The following is a 22609-nucleotide window of genomic DNA, read 5'->3' as shown; positions in this document are numbered from 1 at the left end:
TGAAAAAAGGAGCCTCCGCGTGTTTTCAATTTTGCTTGCCAGACGTCAAGAGAAGCGTCACGCTTGTTTGTTGTGTCCAGTGCTTCGGTCGAGGATTGCTTCCTTCGATTCTATTCTGTTTTCGAAGTGTGTGTTCGATCGGTCCATCACGTGCCGCCGAAGATGAACTTCGGCACGGCCAGCCTATCTTTCGCTGAGCTCGCTCGACCCCTCCCGGACATTCGACCAGACGGTTGTTTCGTGACGGCCGGGCGCTTGCACGTGTTGATAACGAGTGGTTTAGAACGCGATGCCCAAAGAGATGGCTACCAAGAACGGCGATGGTAAGTGGATTATAGTACAGTGAAATCTCGTTACAACGAATACCAATAATAACGAAATTTCCGTTACAACGAAATAAAATTTCAGTTCCGATTTAATTTCTAGTACGTTGCTTAAATTTCAGTTATAACGAAATTCCCGTTACAACGAACAAAACTTACGGTCCCTTGAAGTTCGTTTGTAACGGGATTTCACTGTATAAGCATCATTTACTTCCAATCGTTCATTTTGATTTCAAGAATGTGGAAGCCAATCTGTTGTTCTCTTAAGAAATCATTGTGATCATCGTGCTTTTATTAATGTTGTCAAACAGGGCCGTCGAGAGCCAAGGCGGGCCCCTTGTCAGTTTGATCGTAGTCCCCCCCCCCCCCACCTCCGTGAAATCTGTCAAGTTTATTACTACCCAATGCCGAGCTTTAGTCCTCTCAAGGGACGGGTCCCGCATTTCCGACTAGGTTGATTGGCCTCTCGTCGGCCCCGTTGTTGAGAGGTCCATCCTTTTGGGAAGATGGGGGGGGGGGGGGGGGGTGAGCAGTATCAAATCATCCTTCTGACTGCCAGAAGTTCAGTAATTTTACGCTTATGCTTCTCTCTCAATTGCACATCGATTTTCAAGACTTTTTACCAAAAGCATATAAAAGTTTCCCGAGAGTATGTCGATTTTAAAACTTTCAACCCATAATAGTATAAAAGTCTCTCAGTTGTACATCGATTTTTGTAACTTCTGATCCGATCAAAAGTGTGATAAAAGATTCTTGGTTGTATGTCGATTTTCAGAACTTCCAACCAGAAATGTATAAAAATTTCTCACTTGTATGTCGATTTTCCGACCAGAGTTGTTAAAAAAAATTTTCAATTGTGTCGATTTTCAGAACTTCCGATCAAGAAAAAGTTTTTTTATTTTATGTATCTCCTAGTTGCGTATAGATTTTCAGAACTTCCAGACGATAACAGGAGTCGATTAGATTATTTTTTGCATCTCTCAGTTGTATGTCGATTTTCAGAACTTCCGAGCAAAAACTAGCATAAACATTTTTTTATGCGTCAGTTACAAAATTTGATATTCATTAAAATCAAACAAAATGCTGATTTACCTGTTTTAACTTACACAAATTTTAATGAGATTTGAAAGTTTTTTTTTTTTTTTTAATAATGTAGAAAATCAAAAGCAATCAGCACTTTTGAAGCACTTTAAAAAATTATAAATTTTATGTTATTTTCATTTCTTTTAACATGGATTTTTCATTCTCAAATTAATTTTTATGATACATATTTTCCTTTATAATATCTTTTGTATATTATACCTTTAAATTCAAATTGATATAAAATTAAGTTGAATTTTTAAAATAATCTTTCTCACTTACGCGTTTTTTTTTTTTTTTTTCGTCTACAGCAACAAGGTAGAGATTGCTGTATAAAATGAATGTTATAGATGTATTAATGTATTTTTTTTCTCGTATTAAATGTATCAAATTCTAACCATTTGCATTTTGAAAATCTTTGAAATGACGATCCTCGTTGGCACACAAATGCGACAAAAAACTTTTTTTAGCGCCCGAGGTTCAAGATTTTTGTGGGTCCTGGTGCTTCTTCAAACAAAAAAAAAAGGGGGGGGGGCAGTTGTGGCAACACATTAATCAAGGGATATTTTCCTTTTATAATTTGAAACTCTGCAATGCTTAAAAAGTTGGAAGATTAAGAGTGTAATAATATAAATCCGAGTGAAGGAGGGAGTAAAGAAGAAAAAATTGAATTAAGAGAGACAGATTTCCCTCATATATATCAGTTGAAACTTTTCTATGTTAAAACTTAGAAAGTTATTCAAATGAAAAAAAAAAGTCTTATTTAGTTCCTTTCTTATGGCGTATCCACATCTTTGTTGAGTTTAGGTAAAGTTGTCCTATCTAGAATGACCAGAAAAGAACAGCTGCCTTAAATTTGCTCCCTTTTGTTCCCCTAGAGAACATTAAGCGCTGCGTAGAAAAGTAAAATAACAAAAAAAGGTAATTTCATCTTTTCACATCATCCAGCCACCGGATGCATTTCTTCAGTTGGATCTGGGAGGCTGTAGTTACGGGCATATAATTATGAAATCAGCTATCCTTCTTATTTTCGTTAGATAACATCATTTTTAGTAGCTGGCGGCGATTTAGTCAAGGGCCACGCCCCCAAACCTTGTGAGACTGGGATTTTTTCAGGGGAAAAAGGAGAGGGGGACGCATTTTGAAGCTAGAAAGTATAAAATAAATCCTTCAAATGATCTTCTAGATCACTGGAGCGAACCTTCGGTCCGCGGGCAACACGTGGCCCGCGAAGTTGACTCATGTGGCCCGTTGTTTTGTTTTATGTTACAAATCGAAAACCACGATTAGTAACGATGTCGCAAATTCGGAACCAAATACATTCAGAAAGTGGTTTTTTTTTTTGGTAATCAGATGCAAACTTAGCGTTAATAGAATAAGAAACATGCAATAATAACAATAACTCATGATTTGTAGTTGTCTTTCCTTTTCCATGTTTGCCTATGTTATTCAGAGAAGTTTTAAAGTTAGGAAAAAAAACTGAAGCACCGATTATACGTTTCTCTTTCATACGTTTTTATCATTTATATGTTTTTTTTTTTTCAATCGGTTACTGCAGTGTCCAGTACGCATTAATGTATGCCTATTACGTTATTTTTTTATTTGTTTTTTATCCTTTCAAAAACGGTGCTGTTTTATGATTGACCCACGAGAATCATCTTAATATCAGGTTTGACCTCGGATAAAAAAAATTTTGAACACCACTGCTTTATAGCGATAATTTTATCGTGTCGTTTGTGTATTGTTGTATCGAGATTTTTCTGTGTGCATTTTAAGATAAGTGGAGATGCAATGCTATGAGTTCTTGCATCCAGATTTTTGTGTATGCACAGAGAGAACTTTTGTAAATACCTTCCAACAAATTGAGCTCTATTTCGTCCGTCACTTACTGGAATTATAATGACTCAAAAAAAAAAAAAAAATTTGAATTTTGACCTCTTGAATTCAAATTATGTTTTTCGCAATCACGAGTGTGTGTGTGTATGTAGGCGTGTGTGTTTATGTGTGTGTGGGGGGTATGTGTGTTTGTGTGTAGGGGTATGTGTATGTGTGTGTAGGCATGTGTGTTTGTGCATGTGTGCAGGTATGAGTGTGTGGGTAGTTGTGTGTATGAGTGTTTGTGTGTGGGGAGGGGAATGTGTAAGTGTGGGGGTAGTTGTGTGTAGGTGTGTGTATGTGTAGGTGTCTATATGTATGTGTAGGAGTCTGTATGAATGCGTGTGTGTATGTATGTGTTTGAGTGTGTGTATGTGTTTGTGTGTGTAGGTGTATGTGTGTGTATGTGTTTGTGTGTATACGTGCGTGTATGTATGCGTGTAAGTGTAAGATATTGACGCAACCTGGAGACGGTTTTCGCTATAGGAGCAACATCGTGAGGCGGCCGGTCGACGGTGATGCTGCAGAGGGTGCTGGCGGGAAAATAAAATGATAGGACCTCAAAACTGTCAAATGAAAGCAATAAGCAATCGCTATAGGGCGGTAACTTGCTGAATATACCATGCCTTGCCTTCAATCCTCGAGTTGAACCGAACCATTGTTTCGGTCGCTCGTCTGGTCACTGCTAATTCTGAATTAGGTACCAGTTTGTTTGGCACTCTTAGCTTCCTCAAGAGGTTTTCCATCTCCAGCTCAGTCACTTTCCTATGCCGGGCTGATGAGTGCTAATAAGCACGAAACTGCAGTCCTCGGCTGGAAATGACTGAGCTGGCGGTGTATTTCAAGTAATAAGCAATCGTGATTGCTCAGAAAAATATGATATGATCTTCTCTACAACATCTTACCTTTTAACTTTTGTTATGAAGCCTTAGCATTTCATGGCCTTTGGCATGAAACAGGTGGTAGAATCTTTCTCATGTGATTGGGGGTTCAAATTTCCATGTAATTGAATTTCAACGTGATCGTGTTTCCTTGATAGAGCTTGCTCTTGAACGAACAGTTGAAATATTCTCTTACAATTATAACAGAAAAAAAAAAAAAAAAAAAACTGTTTACCTGAAACTTTATTCGTAGAGGGACGCAATTATAATCTGACAAATCATTTTATGAGATTCATGAATTAATTACTGAGACTTTATCTGTTACTTTCTTAAGGTTCTGTAATAAATTTTTACCTGTCACCATTTCTCCATTACTTACTACTATCGTAGAATTTTGATATCTTAAAATGTAATTTCTGAATTAGATTTCCTTACGCTCGTATTACAAGTTTCAGCACGGTCACGTTTACTTATTCAGCTCAGTCTTTTTCAAGGGAGAAGAAACTTCTGAATTTGCATTTTAAAATCTTCATAGCGGGTGGGAATAAAAAATGAAAAGTGAAATTGTGGTAGATATTATTATTTACGTGAATTGTTTGCTTCACATATACTATCCCTTATCCTTAGAAAAAGATATGGTTTTTCGGGAGATTTAAATTTTAACGAATGAATTGAATGATTGTAAAGTATAAATGAATACAAAAATACTTCCGGCATGAACTAATTGTGAAGAATGCGTTAAGCTTTTAAAATAACTGAGTTGATTTTATTCACTTGGAAGCAATTACGATTTGATCATACTAATAGAATAACAAAAAAAAAATCAAGTGACAGCTCTATAGCAAATAACTGCAGTCGATTTACCATGTAGCTGCATAAAGATTCGATTTTCATCGAGCCGTTATGAATTGTCCATTGAGTTTCAAGACCACCTTTTTCATCTGTTTTTTAAGAATTCTGCGTGCATCTAAGGAAACTTTTCAAAATCGTTGATGTATAGTTTTAGTAATTATAGATAATAAATTGTTGCGGATCGAATGCTAAACCAGCGACAGAAAATGAAATTAACTTCTTAGGAGCCCTGGGTGATGTGTTTTGGTTCTGATTTGGTTTGCAAATGAGGGATCGAGGTCGGATTAGTATTTGCTGATCGGGAGAGCTGCTAGAGCGAGTAGGTGTTCTTTCTTTTCAGAAAATGGTCAACTTTTACGTTAAATGGTTTGGAACGAAGGAAATGCGATATTTTTTGTTTATTTGCCAAGCTAGTGCCATTTTCGGAGAATTTCCTTGTTTTTCAACTATCTCTGAGTAAAAACGAACATTAAATTGAAATTAATAATTGATAATTCAATGCAATACTTGTTAAGACAAATTTAGGATAAATTGTTTGAATGTAGAATTTCAAACTCAATAACTGTTCAAGATTATCGCATCCACTCTCTAATGATAGGGTAATGGGAAGAAAAGTAGGTGATAAAGAAAAGTAAATTACTTTTTGTTAATGAAAGATTTTTCAACATATTTTCCAATTCCCTTTTATTCAATTTTCATCCGTAAAAAAAATGTTGTCGTTAATTCCATTTTACACAAAGCATTGGCCAAAAAATTTCAATATATTGAGCATTTTACTTGTTAGTTCTGTTTCTCTGTTTAATTAGACTGCAATCAAAGGTTCTATTTTAAATACTGATCCTGAATACATTATTTTTTGAGCCACTGGGATATGAGTGAATATACGGTAAATTGTTAACATTATTATTATTATTTTTTTTTTTTTTTTGCATCCCAAAGAAAGTTTTCTGCGAAATTAAATGTTCATTATTTCACTAGTTGCCGTTATTGTTGTGTTTGTAAAGATGAAGGTCAGAAGATGTTTGGGCTCTCCTCTCTCTCTCTCGATGTGACACTATCCGCTCAAAAGCTGCGAAAAGAGTGACGCCAGAGAAGTGACAAAATCACACATAACATATAAAAACAACATCACGTGTTCTTTTTACCAGAACTAAAACGTAATATGTGATGTCTACCCACAAACAGGCATTGCATTTTTTAACGTACATTTAGGTTACAATAAAATTTAAAAACAGGGGAAATACTGCTTCTACTGGCAGAAGCACACCGTTGGCTTGCTTTAAACTTAAATCTGTATTACGTTGGTTATTCGTGGTCAAAGACATCCTTAAATAGTTTCAATGCTAAATTAGTCTCTTAATTTCGCCTGGTGAGCAGAACATTGTTTCGTAATGTAAAAGTAAATATTTTTTCGCGTATTAATAACTATTTTTACTATGTGTTTTGATAAAATATGTTTTGATTCTTATTTAGGTGCATGATTATAGTTGAGATATTGTGCCAGGTTATTCAAAAATTAATGTTGAATGTGTTTAAGAAGTAGAAAAAAGGCGAGCCAGGAGAGTATAACTATATCCAACTATTAATGCTTAAATGAAACAGTTACCGAGAATTGGATGTGTAAGCCAAACGAAAGACAATTTTTTTTTTATTAATTAAGCATACGATAACAACAATAATTATATAATTAGTTTTACGTAAAAATTTTCTGTTCGCCATTGGAATTCAAATAGCATATTTTGACCCATATAGACTCAATAAATGTAAATAGCCACTTTACAAATCAACCTTCCATTACAGCTAAAATACTGAATTTTAAATTAAATATATGTTTCTAAACCTGTTGCTTGTACTCACTGTAACATTCCTTTCCATTATTGCATTTCCTTATTTATTAGATGAATGCATTAATTTTAACCTCAGCTAATATTTCTGTAATCACCAAAGTTCATTATACATGTATATCATTAGGTTCAGGGGAATGACAACGAATCTCTAATCGCCAGAATTGCTTCCCCCCTGCTAAATACCTGATGAAAACGGCTGTAATGTCGATCGAATAGACACATTACCGCCGTCTTATTCTTCCGAACGCAGCTGTCGAGAGCACATAAGGCGGTCGTGCTCTAACGTGCATATCAACAAATTCGCGAACCGAGAATTACCAATATGCATGAAGCGCTTATGCCTTCTGGGAGAGATTAGATCGCGAAAGAAAGTGAGTGCATGTAAATAGCTTACTTCGGTTTATTACCTGTACTTGGAAATGCTCAGGGATCACTCTCCTCAGTGCTTGTTAGTAGTAGTTAGCTGTTGGGAGGGGGGGGGGGGAAGATGTGTCTTTCTTTGCTTGCTTGATGTTCCAAATGAAGCCTGACCCTAACTTTCTGTACAACTGTCTACCCTGCGTAACCCCGCCACTCACTTGGGAGTGTAAAATACTTGAAAAAGTTCTCACTCAAAGGCGAGGGTCATTTTTGTTTCTTTTGCGTGTTTTCGTTTGGTTTCCTGACTGTTTCTATATTTTAGAGGCATAGGAGAGCACTACATAAGAATCCATAGAAAAAAATAAAAACGAAAACTAATTTAAATACAGAGTTATACAAAAGTCATCATACTTTTTAAAATCGTATAGGGTTGATTGGGGGAAGTGGGTCACCCCCCTAAAACTTAAATATGGATATGTTTTTATATTTTTTTACTCCTATCATGTCATATTTCATCAGTTATTTGTTTTGCATATGTTTGGGTCTTGTGGAATATTACGGTCTAATTCACGTCGTTTTAATGCAAATAGTTCCGTAATTAAAAGGTTTTAAAAAATCTAACTTTTGGATTACTCCATAGTTTAACTTCGAAAACTTGAACATGTGGGGTACACCGTTCATTTAAAATGTAGATCATTTAATAGGTGCACTTCGAAGATATTCGGTACCTAACCTCAGATTTCTGACAGATCGTTTTATGTCTTTAAAGTTTGTCTTTTAAATTGATAAAGTAACAATTTCCGTAGTTTGATTTATGATGGGTGATTTTTTTTTCTCTCGAATTCTACTATCTACAAATCTCTATTCTACAAAACGAAGAAACTTAAACTTTTTCCTCTGCTTTTAGAAAGCAATAGTAAACATTTTGCACTTGATATGCGAAATTCGTTCTGATTCAATTTTTGAGCTATTAGAAAATGTTTGACTAATTTGAAACTAGTTAAAAGTCATTGAATATGCATAAAAATAACGTAAAAAACGCCAAGAGTTATATTTAGGCTTGAGCAGTATTGCGTGTTTGGGATATCTCTATCCGTTTTTTCCACCAAAACTAATACCCCTTTCCGTCGTAAATCCTAATGAGACCTATCATTAAAAACACTTTGGCCGGTTTTAATAGCAGAGCTTTCAACAGGGACCTACTACTTAGGCTGGTCTGCAATTATTGTCAGACAAAAAACTGATTGAGGAAGGATGAAGAAAAAATGGGACTTGATGACGGATTGCATGTCAAACAATGTATTGATGAGGTTCTGTGAGATTAATGCAAGATTAAAAGCTGGTTATAAATGTTAGTAATCTTTTAAAATGGGCGTGTTTATAACACAGAGTGATAGTTTAAAACTGTTTCCTAACTTGGGATGTACGCCCGACGAGAGGCCTTTTGATTTCTTCTGGATGCAATCAGAGTTACTATTTGTTTGACTTTCAGTGATTTTCTTTTTACATAACTCTTTTTCTGTAAATTTTATGCTTACAAATCGTATGAAAGCTAATTTAAAACTAAATTGATGGTCTTTTAGGAATAAACCACGTCAATAAACAATCATATTTTGATCAATGCGAACTATGTGTCGCCATATGGGGTATTGTCGTTTTAAGCGTGGTTCGTGGATGACTGAAAAAAAAAAAAAAAAAAAAGAAACCATTGGGAGAACGTGTTTTTGTTTAGGTCTTAATGGACATTGTTTTACATAAAGTAATGATTAAAAACTTCTAAAAAATATTTCAGTTTCAATATAATGTCTAAAACTGCGCACTAGTTTTAATGTGTAATTTTTTTTAAGCATAAATGTTAAGAATTTCCTGGACTACATTTTGCTTTTATTAGCGTTTGTGCAAATTCAGCTTCTGCTTGCTTTTGCAGTTTCTGTAGTTTTTTAATTTTTTTTCTTGACTTGTGACAATATTTTTAATGGAATTTTTATGGGTTTATATGTTGTGAAATCTGTTTGACTGGTTTCGGAAAAGGTCACTCTGAGTGTAGGTACCTGAACACATTTTTGTGGATGTAAAAAAATAGTGTTCGTAATAAAATAATATTTGGTATATGGGATGAACCTTGATAAAAAGTAATGCCGATTAATTTTTCATAGCAACCACGCCAAGGACGGTGGGATCATTTCTTTCTTTTTTTTTGCTTTACATCCTTTACTTCAATATTTCTTATCCGTACTTAAAATATTTGTTAGAAGACTTAGACATTTTATGAAGAAAAAAACCTTAATTGTTATATAGGCTTGTGTGTGGCAGGGGTGGTTAATGTAATCGTCGTGCAGCTGATAGGTTCTAATAACCTTTCAAATTTCGAATTCTTTTGCACATCGTTCATTTCCTCATCCTCTTTTGTGACACACAAACATGCAGATGTAAGGTGTTCCGGACACCTGTACAACAGAAAGAGTCGTTGCAAAAATAATAGCTTTTCACTGCGGCAGGTGTCGAAACAGCTTGAGTGCATTGAATTCGGAATTGAGTCAATTCTATGGATGATTCTCCACTCATCGTCTTGCTAATGGAACTGGATCACCTAATTGAGCTGTTAAAACAGAACACAAATGCCGTTTTCTTTAGTCAATTAATTATTGAGCTTTCGGGATTGCTTATTCATTTTACTTTTATCATGATTTGACGTCTCTCAATCTCTTATCTTTGTGATTGGTTAGTTATGAAGTCACGTGATCCAATACTCTATCTGGCGAATGGACCATATATCCAGCGATACCATTGTCAGGCAGCGAATCACATGATCCACTGTTTGTGTTTTTATTTATTTATGTATTTTTACAGACGATAAATCTTTCAAATTTTGTTGCTTATTTTATTTTCGTTTTTTTTTTTTCCGCAGATGACATATCTATTGATTATCTTTTTCGTATTTTTAAAACTTTCAAATTAAAAACAAATTTCCGGGCTTAGCGTCCCTCCATTTAAGGGATCATTATTTATATGCATGTAACTTTCAATTTAATATTAGCAGAATATGGTGTTAAATAAAGTGCTGGTTGCTGGTTCACGTAACGTCTCGTTTGCGCTTGATCTTATAATAGGGTTACTAAAAAACTTTGAAATTTTGAACGACATTAGCTTTCAACAGAGGAACGTTTTTATAATAATAGTTGATAGAAATATTTCTCGTAATAATTGCTTTAAATTTATGCAGAAATAATGTAAAAAAAGTGTGATATATATATATATATATATATATATATATATACATATATATATATATATAAGGCATCAGGACGATTACTCTATTTTCCGTCCTTGCGATGTAACATAATAACTCGGTTGCACCAAGTTCATAAATGAAAGACTAGAAATGGCAGCCAAAAATAATTCGAGGATATATATTTCACAAGGATTTTTCTTTCTTTCTACACGGATAGCCAAGCGATCGGCTTAGGGTGCTTTCTTCTCGAGATTTAATCCTCTTTCTCTTATGGGCTTAGCGTTTTCGCAGTTTGTCGGTTGTATTGAAAGATTTAACACTCTCTATGCAGCTATTTTTGGAACTGTTGAAAGTTGCTTCGTATTGTTGTGCACCCGGCATTCAAAGGGAAGTAGTTGCAAATCCGTTTCTTTGATTTTAATGGCATTCGAGAAATAGTTTGTAAGTACCAAGCACAAGATTAAATCTGAAATCGAGAAACGAATCCCCATGTTCACTTGCGCAGCCAAAACTTTGTTCCGTTGAAAAGGTGGTTCGTTAAATTTCTTGCATGTACGAGGGACGTTTTTAAAGTAAGGTCCTTTTTTGAAATAAAAAAAGAACGAGAACAGATAAAGCAAAGACATTTATTACAAAAAAAAAAAATCTACCACCCTTACGCTACATTTCGACACTGCTCCCGTGATTTTCGAAGAATTTGTCATAGCGTGGTACAGGATTTTGTATACCTATGCCTAAAAAATTGCCGCCTGTATAGTCAACCATGGGGTAACATGTTCTCTGAGCTCATTATTGCTGTTGTGCCACAGACCACCTAGGAAAGACTTTAGATGCCGAAACAAATGAAAGTTGCTGCGAGCGAGGTGGGGGCAGACCAGAGGATGTTCAAAAACGTCCCAGCCAAAGCCCTGTAAGAGTTCTCATGGTCGTCTACACAGGCGACAAATTTGTACGAATAGGTATACAAAAACCTGTACCACGCTATGACAAATGCTTGGAAAATCACTGGAGCAATGTCAAAATATAGCGTAAGGGTGGTAGATTTTTGTGCAATAAATGTCTTTGCTCCATCTATACTCGTCCGTTTTTTTATTTCTAAACGGACCTTACTTTAAAAACAAGCCTCGTATATAAAAGATTAGGATTGGCAATATCGCTTAAAACCAACGGTTCTGGATAGTGCCAAAATCAAATGGTCGTTAGTAGCATTTTGCGACCAAAAGTTTTGATTTGATTCTTAGATTTTCAAACCAGGGAGCCAAATTTGACGCCTGAAGTTTTATAGGCCACATTGAAGTTTTTCTTTCCTGACTCATTATGCTTAAGACTGGCCCAAGGGACAAATTTACAAAAGTAATTTTCAAATGCAATCAATTTTGTCTGTCAAAACAATTCACTTTTGTACATATTTTACAAATATGCTATTGGCACTGTGTTGCACACAGCAGTCCATATTAGCAATGTGTTTAATGATATTGATTCATCTAAAATGGCCCCTGTTGTTCGTTCTGACGCCTAGATTCTATACTAAGTACCATAATGACGCCTAGGCTTAAATTATTATTTCCAACGTTGATACTGGAGCTGCATACCTAAATATTGATGGTGGATCCTGATTAGTCAGTGCCATAGACTAATAATAAGAGTAGACCGAGCTTTCCCAGACTTGCTGATGAAAAAAATTGGTTCATGGATACATCATGTGACTGGTGGCTTGGCGAAAACTTTGTCAGCACGGTTGCTAGATGGCAACATTATCTATAGTTTGGCACTCGACATGTATTTTAATACGTAATGTGTTTTCATTATATTTTTTTTTTTCCAGGTGCAGAGATTGAACTGTTTTTCTTTTAGTTATGCATTATTTTGACATTAGTAATTAGTTTTTGATCACAGTTTTCAGTAACTTTTATTTCATTTGGAACTGCTACGTCAGCGTTGGCGTGAACGGAATGGCGTAAACGTTTTGCGTTAACGCAAAAATGTACTAATCGTATCTTAAATTGAAATAGTAGGTAAAAATCTTACCGTTTGCCGATTCTTTTTCGGCGCTTGCATCTTTAATTGCTAAGAGTGTTATTGAAATTGACTAAACAAAATGCACAGTACTATCTAAACGAAAAACTCACTATATTAACAAAATATTTACAACTTAGAATAACAAATTTACAAATCGGACTCCATAAAAGATCATTCTTCCGTGTTCCATCAATTCTATTTATTTTATTTCTCGCGGGCGTTGGTCGTCTGCGACGATCAACGCCCGCTGTTGCTAGGATATCCACTAGTCACATGGTTTGGTTTATGAGCAGCAAAAGAGTTGCTATAGCTCGGTCTACTCTTATTATTAGTCTATGGTCAGTGCTTCATTCTAGTGAATCAACTTTTCGTAAACGTGCGCTCAGTGATTAGAGTGCTTGAGTATGACTGCTATCCTTTTTTGATGGACATTAACATCCGTAAAATTTTCAGTAATGAACATGTACTGTCTTGCAATAAAAATTCCTGTTTCAGAATAAAACAAGCATTTCGTGTTAAGTCCGTTTTAATGCCTAATTTTTTAATGTCGTAGGTATTGTCTTTCGTTTTCTGATAATTTAACTCTGCTTGTCTGGAAAGGATTCAACGAATAAGAACTGACTGTAGTTGGCAATGGCATATTTTCCCACAGAGAGAGGAGTGTTCCCTTTTGAAAGCATTGCCCGATTTGCGATCAAGTTTGAAAAGTTTGAAATTTTTATTGAGACGCATTTTTATCTTTTAAAATATTTTCCTTGTCTTGTGCAGTGCTTTTATGAGCAAGAGGAAAGATTGTGTTCCCTGGATTAGAAATGACGCGACGAAATTCATTACCGACTGCTGTCGGGATAGGAAAATCTTCCCGAATTTCAGCGAGTGCACGAGAGATAGCGAAGCGTTTTCAAGGATGTCGGTGAGTGCTGGCAGATGCAATTATGTATTCGAGGAAAAATGATTGCGTCTGTCCTCCAGCGGGGAGAAAATTAAACTTAAAACCTCATCGTCTGGAGAAAAACAATATTTTACCTCAACGGGGCTGAAAACGCTGGCTTGCTGTTATTCTGCGTTTTACTTCTCGGTATCGTTGGTTGCACACGGAAAAACCCAGTCGTTTTGTTGAACCGAAGATTATTATGGTAAATGTTTATCTTTGTGTCGAATGTATCGCCAAATTACGCTGAGGAGCAAAGATTTGGCTATGTTTGATCTGTGATTTGTTTTTGACGAACTTATCGCTTCCGAGTCCAAAAATGATCTCACTCAGTTTTAGCCAAGGGCGGATACAGAATGCGGGCGTACTGAAAATGATCCCCCTCCCCCCCTACCACCACCCCATTCACCAACTTTCGTTTTCGGGTTCTAAAAATTCCTGAAATTGCTTGGACGTCAATTAAAAGCACCAAATCGGCCAAGGATAAGTCACCTAATAGGGGCATAAACGACAATAATTAATTTCTTAAGCAATGAAAGGAAGTTGTATTTCGAGTGTTTACTCTCCATAATAATTTACTAACTTACAAGACTACTGATATTGTTTACGTTTTATTCATTAAGTACATTAAGTGTTTGAGTGCAATGTGGGACGAATAATATACTGATGGTTTTAGATGGTCATGATCGCCATGCCCGTTGTATTTTAGTGTGTCACGTCACGTTTTTAAGCTACATAGGAATCAAAAGACCAAGTCAAAACATGTAGGACATTTAAAAAATATGTATAGGAAAATTATATACATATTGTTGTAGCAACAATTACATGCATTGCGTCCACAACAAAAATTACCTTTATGCTTTACTCTTGAGAACAGAATTATTTTACATTCTTTACTGAAAATTCAATTTTTTGCCATGACGATAAAGTGAATTAAGATTTGTCACAAATAATAATAATAATTTGAAAACGAAACACTATTTCAACTCGCGCTTTCTACCCTGAAAAGTGGTCACTTTTACAAAACGTGAAAAAAAAAAAAAAATTGAATTTTTGGCATCTTGAATTCAAATTATGTTTTTCGCAATCACGAGCGTGTGTGTGTATGAATGCGCGTGTGTGTTTGTGTAGGCGCATGTGTATGGGTGCGCATGTGTGTGTGTGTATGGGTGCGTGTGTGTGCGTGTTGTGTATGCAGTGCTCTGTGTGTAGGCGTTCGTGTGTGTGTATGTAGGCATATGTGTTTGTGTTTGTGTGCAGGCATGAGTGTGTGTAGGAGTGTGTGTGTGTCTATGCGCAGGCATGAGTGTGTGTATGTGTGTGTAGGCGTGTGTGTGTAGGATATGGACGCAACCTGGAGACGGTTTTCGCAATAGGAGCAGCATCGTGAGGAGCCGGTCGACGGTGATGGTGCAGAGGGTGCTGGTGGGAAAATAAAATGATAGGAATTCAAAACAGTCAAGTGAGAATAATAAGCAATCGTGATTGCTCAAAAATAAATAAATAAATATATAAATAAATAAACATCGGACGTGGTAGACGTAAACGAACTAAGTTTAAAATCCGCATGACTATTTAACTCTAAAACAACTCAAAAATCTAGCTCAGCAGGTTTTTTTTTAATTGTCTCCCTTGGTAAATTTGACCACAGAATTGCAAAATCGGAATGTAAGATAACGATCCGACTCGGGGAATTTTAAATATTTGACTCCCGACTCCGACTCCTTTACCTCAAAATTCGTCCGACTCCGCAACCTTGACAACACTTAAACTAAATGCATGTTCCTTTGTTTTAATAATATTTTAACTAATTTTATTTGGCTTTTGTAAACATTTGTTAAAATATTCACATGTAGTGTTGGTTATGTGCCTCGTTAGAAACTCTCATAATAAACGTTTGGGGCCTATGCAGTGTGTGGAAAATCGTTCAGCAAATGGAAACTGCATTTCATCATCCTTGTTTTATTTTCTTATATTCAGTTAATTTTTCCTGTAACAAAACACAATGTAAAAAAATGTTCCAACTTTGAAAAGTTCTTGTTACCTTTGAATTGCGTAGTTTAGGTCCTAGTCTAGTCTTAGGTCCTTTAGTAATAATAAAGGAATAAAATAAAATGAAAGCCAATTCAAACTTCAAAGGAAAATTCAAAGTTCTCGTTGTCTACCGTAATTGGGGTACTTAAGGGGTCACAGCACCTTTCAAGCAATTTCTTTTAATTTATATAAATTTTATATTTCTTTGAAACCATAACATGCATACTTATTTCGTAATCAGTAATTTAATTTCAAAATTTAAAAATATTGCCCACTTTTTTTGAAAATTCAAAAAATTGAGGAAAATTTCAACTTTTTAAAATTTCTAAGGCTTTTTTATTTTTGTACTCATTTAAAAAACGTTTTTTGCAAAATGATCACTGTAATCATCTCTAAAAATCTGTGCATTCATTTGCTTATGAGTTCATTCGAAAATTTTCTGTTATTAATTATGTAAAAAATCAGTCTTTTTTAAAAAAATTTGTTTTTAAAGGTGCATGCTCTAAACATTAGAGTCATTTATAAAATGCTTATCCCATGCACAGTTTTGTCAAATATGTTATCCCAATTGCAGAAAGTATTACTTTAAAGCTGTATCTTTAATAGAAAAAAATCTTTAGGGATTCTAATGACATGAAAACACAAAAAAAACATCATCGAGAAAAAGCAATTTGAAGTTTTTCTTTTGCATAAGAACACATAGGGAACATGGCCTAAAACCACTCATAACTTTTTAAATAATTGAACTAAAGCAATGAAACTTTTCCCCTGTGTTCAGAATAGTTTTTAGTTTTGAAATAAGCAATAAAAAGTTTTTTGATCGTTTCATCATTTTTGAGGTACTGTAACCCCTTAAAGTCCTATTGTCGTTCTACTTTTTCTTTTCGAGGGCTTTCTGCGAAGCAATTGAATAGTTTTTCAGATAAATTGAGCTCATGATCCATTTATGTTCACATTTAGCTTATAAATTGTGGAACTGAAATTTTTTTCTAAGCAGCTGCTTACTCAAGCAGTGATTTTTTTTTTTTTTTTTGAGCAATCACGATTGCTTATTGCTTTCATTTGACTGTTTTGGCGTCCTATCATTTTACTTTCCCGCCAGCACCCTCTGCAGCAGCACCGTCGACCGGCCCCTCACGATGCTGCTCCTATAGCGAAAACCGTCGCCATGTTGCATCCATACACACAACTACCCACACACTCATGCCTGCACACAGATACAAACACATATGCCTACACACACATACACATTCCCCCCCCCCCCACACACACTTAAACACTCATACCCACAACTACCCACACACTCATACCTGCACACAGACATAAACACACATGCCTACACACACATACACATACCCCCCTACGCACAAACACACATACCCCCCCAAACACACATAAACACACACGCCTACATACACACACACTCGTGATTGCGAAAAACATAATTTGAATTCAAGAGGTCAAAATTCAAATTATCTTTTATTTATTTATTTATTTATTTTTTTGTCGTTAAATGCATTGAGAACGGAATAAGTGCATCTTCTTAGTCTGAACCAGTTTCGTTAGATTTGACTTGGTTTTTGATTTCATGGCCATCACCGAAATCATTTGAAAGCAGTCGATTTTTAGTTGGCTATCGTTCTTTTTCAATTCAAAAAATATTTTAATTAACAGGGGTGCTCTTAGGGGGGGGGGAAGGATTATGGCGCAAGTTGCGCCATCAATATTTTTTTTGGGGGGGGGGGGATTTTTTTAATTTATCTTTTACTTCATTTATATGAATTTATTTATTGATTTATTTTTAACTAGTGGTACCCGCACGGCTTTGCCCGTAATAGAAAAATTAAAAGGTCTTTTGGTTCGCCTGTATATTTACAAATAATGTATGGTGAATTTTCTCGCCAATTGGCTTGTGCCCATCTTACGGTTCCACGCTATGATAATTTCGTAATTGACTCGTCCATCTTACGATAGTTTTGTTCTTAAAATTGGAATAGAAAAAGAACCACAACGAATATTCGAAAAATCGCTTCGAGGTGCACACTCCCATGCTACAAACTAACTTTGTGCCAAATTTCATGAAAATCGGCCGAGCTGTCTTGGCGCCATGCGTGTCACAGAGATCCACACATCCTACAGACATCCAGACATCCTCCGGACAGAGAGACTTTCAGCTTTATTATTAGTAAAGATAAAGATTTAAGTTATTTATTTTATTTCATTCTGTTTATATTTTATTTCATTTATTCATAAAGTTTGGTGTGTGTCATTGGCGTAGCACAGAACTTTTCAAATAAAATAATAATTAAAAATAAATAGTTTTAAAAATTAAAAAGAAATTAAATTTTAAAAAAATTAAAAAAACAAGTTAAATAAAAAAATTTAAAAAGTAAATAAAATTAAAAAAAAATATTTAAAAAGTAAATAAAATTAAAAAAATATTTAAAAAATAAATTAAATAAAAAATATTTAAAAAAAATTTAAAAAATAAATTAAATAAAAATAAATAAATAAATAAAAAAGAGAGCTGAGAAAAAGGGGGGGGGGGATTTGCGCCACTGAACTTAGGGTTATGCCAGTTTTGTAGCAGAAGGAGAAATTCAGTTCTTTTTATCTTAAAAAACCTCCATACCGATAAAAATTTCTTTAATCACCGAAAAATCGTTGAAATCACAAATATTCTAAATATCGTCTGAATTTTTCGACTCGACAGATGGAAGACGAAATGCGTTTCCCCACATTGATAAAGATCAGAGATTTATCTAATCGAAGTGAAGTGAATTCACAGCACTTTATGCAATGCGAATGTTTTTAAAAGATTTCAGTTTTTGACAGAAACGATTATTATAATGCAAAATATTTATTTTCGTTCAAAACTTTTCATGTTACTTTTTTATTTTTCTTTGTTTTGTTTTCAGCAGGGATTCAAAAGTTTTAAATATATTGTTTAAGAATTCAAATTTTACGTTTAAGTACTTACTGTTATCATTGTTATTTGTTTTCGAATCATTCAAAAAGAAAATAATAAATTTTATGAGACAAATTAATTTAATTTTGAATATCATCTGGTTAATACTATAGGTGTCTTTATAAATTATTATTGCATATTTGTATGGACATGATTTGCTTGGAAAAAAGTGCTTGAGATTAAAACGCTCCTGTCAACGTTGATAGTTATAATCAACATGATGCCTAACTGTTTGAGAAGTTGCTGTTTTTTCAGTTAAGCATATTTTCTTTTCACATACTGATCTTTTTACCCCAAAATTGTAAAAGATGCAATAAAAAAAGTTCAATTGACGTTAGAAAATGTGTGCTAACATATAGAAAATACGTTTTTTTTTTTCTGAGCAATCACGATTGCTTATAGTTCTCACTTGACCGTTTTGATGTGCTATCATTTTATTTTCAAACAAGCACCCTCTCCAGCACCACCGTCGCGTCGACCGGCCTCACGAAAACCGTCGTGAAAACCTGGAGCGAATGCGTCCATATCCTACACACACACACACACACGCCTACACACATACGCACACTCATGCCTGCGCACAGACGCAAACACACACTCCTACACACACATACACACTCATGCCTGCACACAGACACAAACACATGTGCCTACATACACACACACACACGAACGCCTACACACACGCGCGTACACACACAGCACTGCATACACACCACGCACACACATGCATACATACACACACACGCACCCACACACATGCGCCTACACAAAAACACACACATGCACCTACACAAACACGAGCATTCATACACACATACGCTCGTGATTGCGAAAAACATAATTTGAATTCAAGATATTCAAATTAATATAATTTTTAGCATTAACGAAACTTTATGTCAATAGCTGACCAGTATCATAAAAGTTGCCTCTTAAATTACCTATATCAGGGTTCGTACGCTCCGGGAATTCCGGGAAAACCGGGAATTGTCAGGGAAAATGACACTGTCAAAAATGTCAGGGAAAAGTCAGGGAGTTTTCAAATTTTGTCCTTCAAAAATTTTTTTTCCATTTTTTTCCCAAGGAATTAAGTACTATGAGATCTAGTCTTCGTTTTTATTGTGATTTCACGAAAAAAATTATAAATTTTTATCTAAACCGACGCTGGCACTTAAAAACTGCAATCGAAAAATGAACGTTTTTTTTTCACAACGAAAAATGCGCCAAAAGAGCGAAGATTTTCTTACATGGAGTCAGTGAGGGAAACGCATTTCTTTCTACTGCCTAAAGTTTTAGATGAGTTGCCACAACATTCTCTTCGGTTCAGGGTTCGTACGTTCCGGGAAAACTTGGAATTATCAGGGAAAATGACTTAGTCAAAAATGTCAAGGAATTTTCCAAATGTGTCCCCAAAATTTTTCTTTTCCGAATTTTTTCCCAGGGAATTTCGTTTTATAAGATCTAATCTTCATTTTTATCGATGTATTTAAAAAAAAATTGTAACAATTTTAAAGCAATGAAAAAAGTGGCGACCCAAAAAATCTTCAGCAGCCGCCATTTTTGGCTCTGAGTAGTTCCCAAGGGAAAAAAAATCAGGTGAACAGCACTTATGCACAAACTCAACAGGAGAGAAGACAATTTACTGCTTCGGAAGCACAACCTGTAGATGGGAGGGTCGATCGGGGAAAATGGTTTTTTTTTTTTTTTTGATCGGAAAATCATTTCAGCTACGTGTGAAACGTAGTCGCCATCTTTGGTCATTCACAAGATGGAAGTAGATACGATCCAAAAATGCCTAAGTTTCTAAAAACAAAGCAGAATTGGATGTCTTCTTTAATTGAAAACTGATGAAAACAACAAAAAATGGTCTGCAAATTGTTTTTCTATTATTATTTGAAATAATTTTCTTGAGAAATGAAAAATTTTGTTCTTAAAACTTAATCTTATCCTCACTGCCTCGGACGCAAATGTGATAAAAACTTTTCAATGAATTGTAATATCATGAAGATTTATTATTTTTTAATTGTCTTCATGCAACAAATTAAAAAAAAGTTATTTCTTATTTTTTGGGCACAGCCGCCATATTTGGTCATTCCCAAGATGGAAGTACACAAGACTTTTTCAAGTGCCTAAGTTCCCGAAAACGGCATTGGATGTTAATTGCAATGCAAACTATTGAAAACAACACAAATTGTGCCCTTTTTTTCCGGATAATTTGTAATTATTTTCTGGAAAAATGCAAAATTTAATCTTCATAACATTTTTTTTGTTTTAATTGATTTAGACTCTTATGTGCTAAATACTGACTATTTTGCTTTTATTGTAGTTTTTTAATGATTATTAATTATTTATTACTACTTTTATACTACAAATCCAAAAATCTACTTATTATTTTAAATTTTTCACTTTGTCGCCATATTTGATCGTTTGCACAATGGAAGTAGACTTAAACTTCCAGAAACAGAATTGGACGTTTATATCAATGTGTAATATTGAAAATAACATTAAACGTGCAAAAAGTTATGAATTTTTGAAAATTAACTATTACTTTCTGGAAAAGAAAGTTTGAAATTTTAATGTAAGCGTCCTTTAATATGTGAAAAAAAAAAAAAAAAAAGATTATTGGCATTGGCCTATGATTGGCGGATGTTGATTTTTGTTACTATGCATTACATGGTATGCTGATTGATGCAACAAGTTAATCATATTTATACTGAAATTTAGCATTGCATTTTGCTCAATATGTTTCGTGTAACCTACTTATAAGAAAATAAAAAGCATTGTAAACCAAAAGCGGATGCTAAAAGATTGCTGCAGGACTACAGCAAAACGCTATAATATTACGCGTGACATCAAAGAAACGCTAAAATAAGTTGAAAGTACTCTGTTTTCAACAAATAGTAAACAAATTAAAATAATTTTGAACAAAATGTTTAAAAAAAACTTAAAATTTTGACAGAGAAAACAAACGAAAAAAACCAAGTTTTTTTTTTTTAAATCTAAGGGGAGAAGTTTCAGTTCTTCTGCATCGCTACTTTAAACAATTTTAATTATTTTGAAAATATTACTATTTAAACTTAAATTTTGAATGAAGCGAGTAACCTGGAATTTTCTAAAAAACAACCTGGAAAACCTGGAAAAGTCAGGGAACTTTTTTTAACCAAAAGTGTATGAACCCTGTATATTATTATTATTATTATTTTTTTTAAAAATTATTATTATTTTTTTTATGTCCTGATAGAACTTCTCGTTAACGAAGGGTTAATACTTTTTTCCTGGGATTTTTCCGTATGTCTTCGAATTTCTTCATGCTCAACGACTGTCTGGTTGAAAGAAATAGGAAAAGCGTTAATCTCTGTTACTAAGTCTTTTCTGTCCCTCTGATAATCCAAGATAATTCGACACAGAACCCTTCTAACATACGCCAATATCATCGGAGATGCTATTTCCTCCGCATCTTCCTTAGGTATCGGTTTCTCCTCTTCTTCTTCGCCTCGAGCTGTAATTAACGATCTTTTCCCGAATTAATTCCGAAATGTTTGGTTTTCTTACTATCCACCTTTCAGCAGAAGATCTTTTTCTGAAAATGAGAAATGAATGTTCTCCTTCGTCGAAAAAGATTAAGCTTTGAAAAAGGAAGTTGTCTTTTCATTTGCTATTTAATTGCTGATTGGGCAAAGGACTCGAAAATAGGATTGGGAATTTCTTTGATGGGAAGTATTTATTTCGTAATGAAATATACCCAATCAAATTACGTTTAGCAGATCTGAACACTAGATGAAGTTGAACTAACGAATAGTTTTGAATGTTTTGCATGGTAAAATTAAAGCTTTCTTCTTCTTTTTTACTTCCTTTTACAAAAAAAGTAAGTATTGTATTTGCGAAAAAGTTGTCACTCAAAAATCGACCATCATTTCCATTTTGCTCACCCCCAAATGAATGTTGAGTTTTTTTTTCAACCCGACCACACGTACATATGTACCTAAGAACGTATCGACGCCCGAAATATCCATTTTGACGTTTCCCGAGTTAATTACAACGAGTTTTCTCGTGATATCTGTATGTATGTGTGTATGTATGTCGTATAACTCAAGAACGGTATGTCCTAGAAAGTTGAAATTTGGTACGTAGACTCCGAGTGGGGTCTAGTTGTGCACCTCCCCTTTAGGTTGCATTCGGGTGTGTTTAAAGGGGTCTTTTGCACCTT

General features: G+C 34.6%; 1 protein-coding gene across 1 annotated transcript in view; it reads left to right on the top strand.

Moving 5' to 3' along the window:
• Positions 1 to 80: 80 nt before the first annotated feature.
• LOC129217711 (uncharacterized) overlaps positions 81 to 22609 on the top strand; it is an 86636-nt gene continuing 64107 nt past the window's right edge. Inside the window, exon 1 of the mRNA XM_054852046.1 lies at positions 81 to 323. Coding sequence (XP_054708021.1) covers positions 290 to 323 — 34 coding nt within the window. The 5' untranslated portion in view covers positions 81 to 289. The remainder of the gene's footprint in view (positions 324 to 22609) is intronic.

The sequence above is a fragment of the Uloborus diversus genome, chromosome 2 (genome assembly GCF_026930045.1).
Source record: "Uloborus diversus isolate 005 chromosome 2, Udiv.v.3.1, whole genome shotgun sequence".
NCBI classification, from domain to species: domain Eukaryota; kingdom Metazoa; phylum Arthropoda; class Arachnida; order Araneae; family Uloboridae; genus Uloborus; species Uloborus diversus.
The sequence above is the reverse complement of the archived record's forward strand: the minus strand, read 5'-3'. Positions and strand labels throughout refer to the sequence as shown.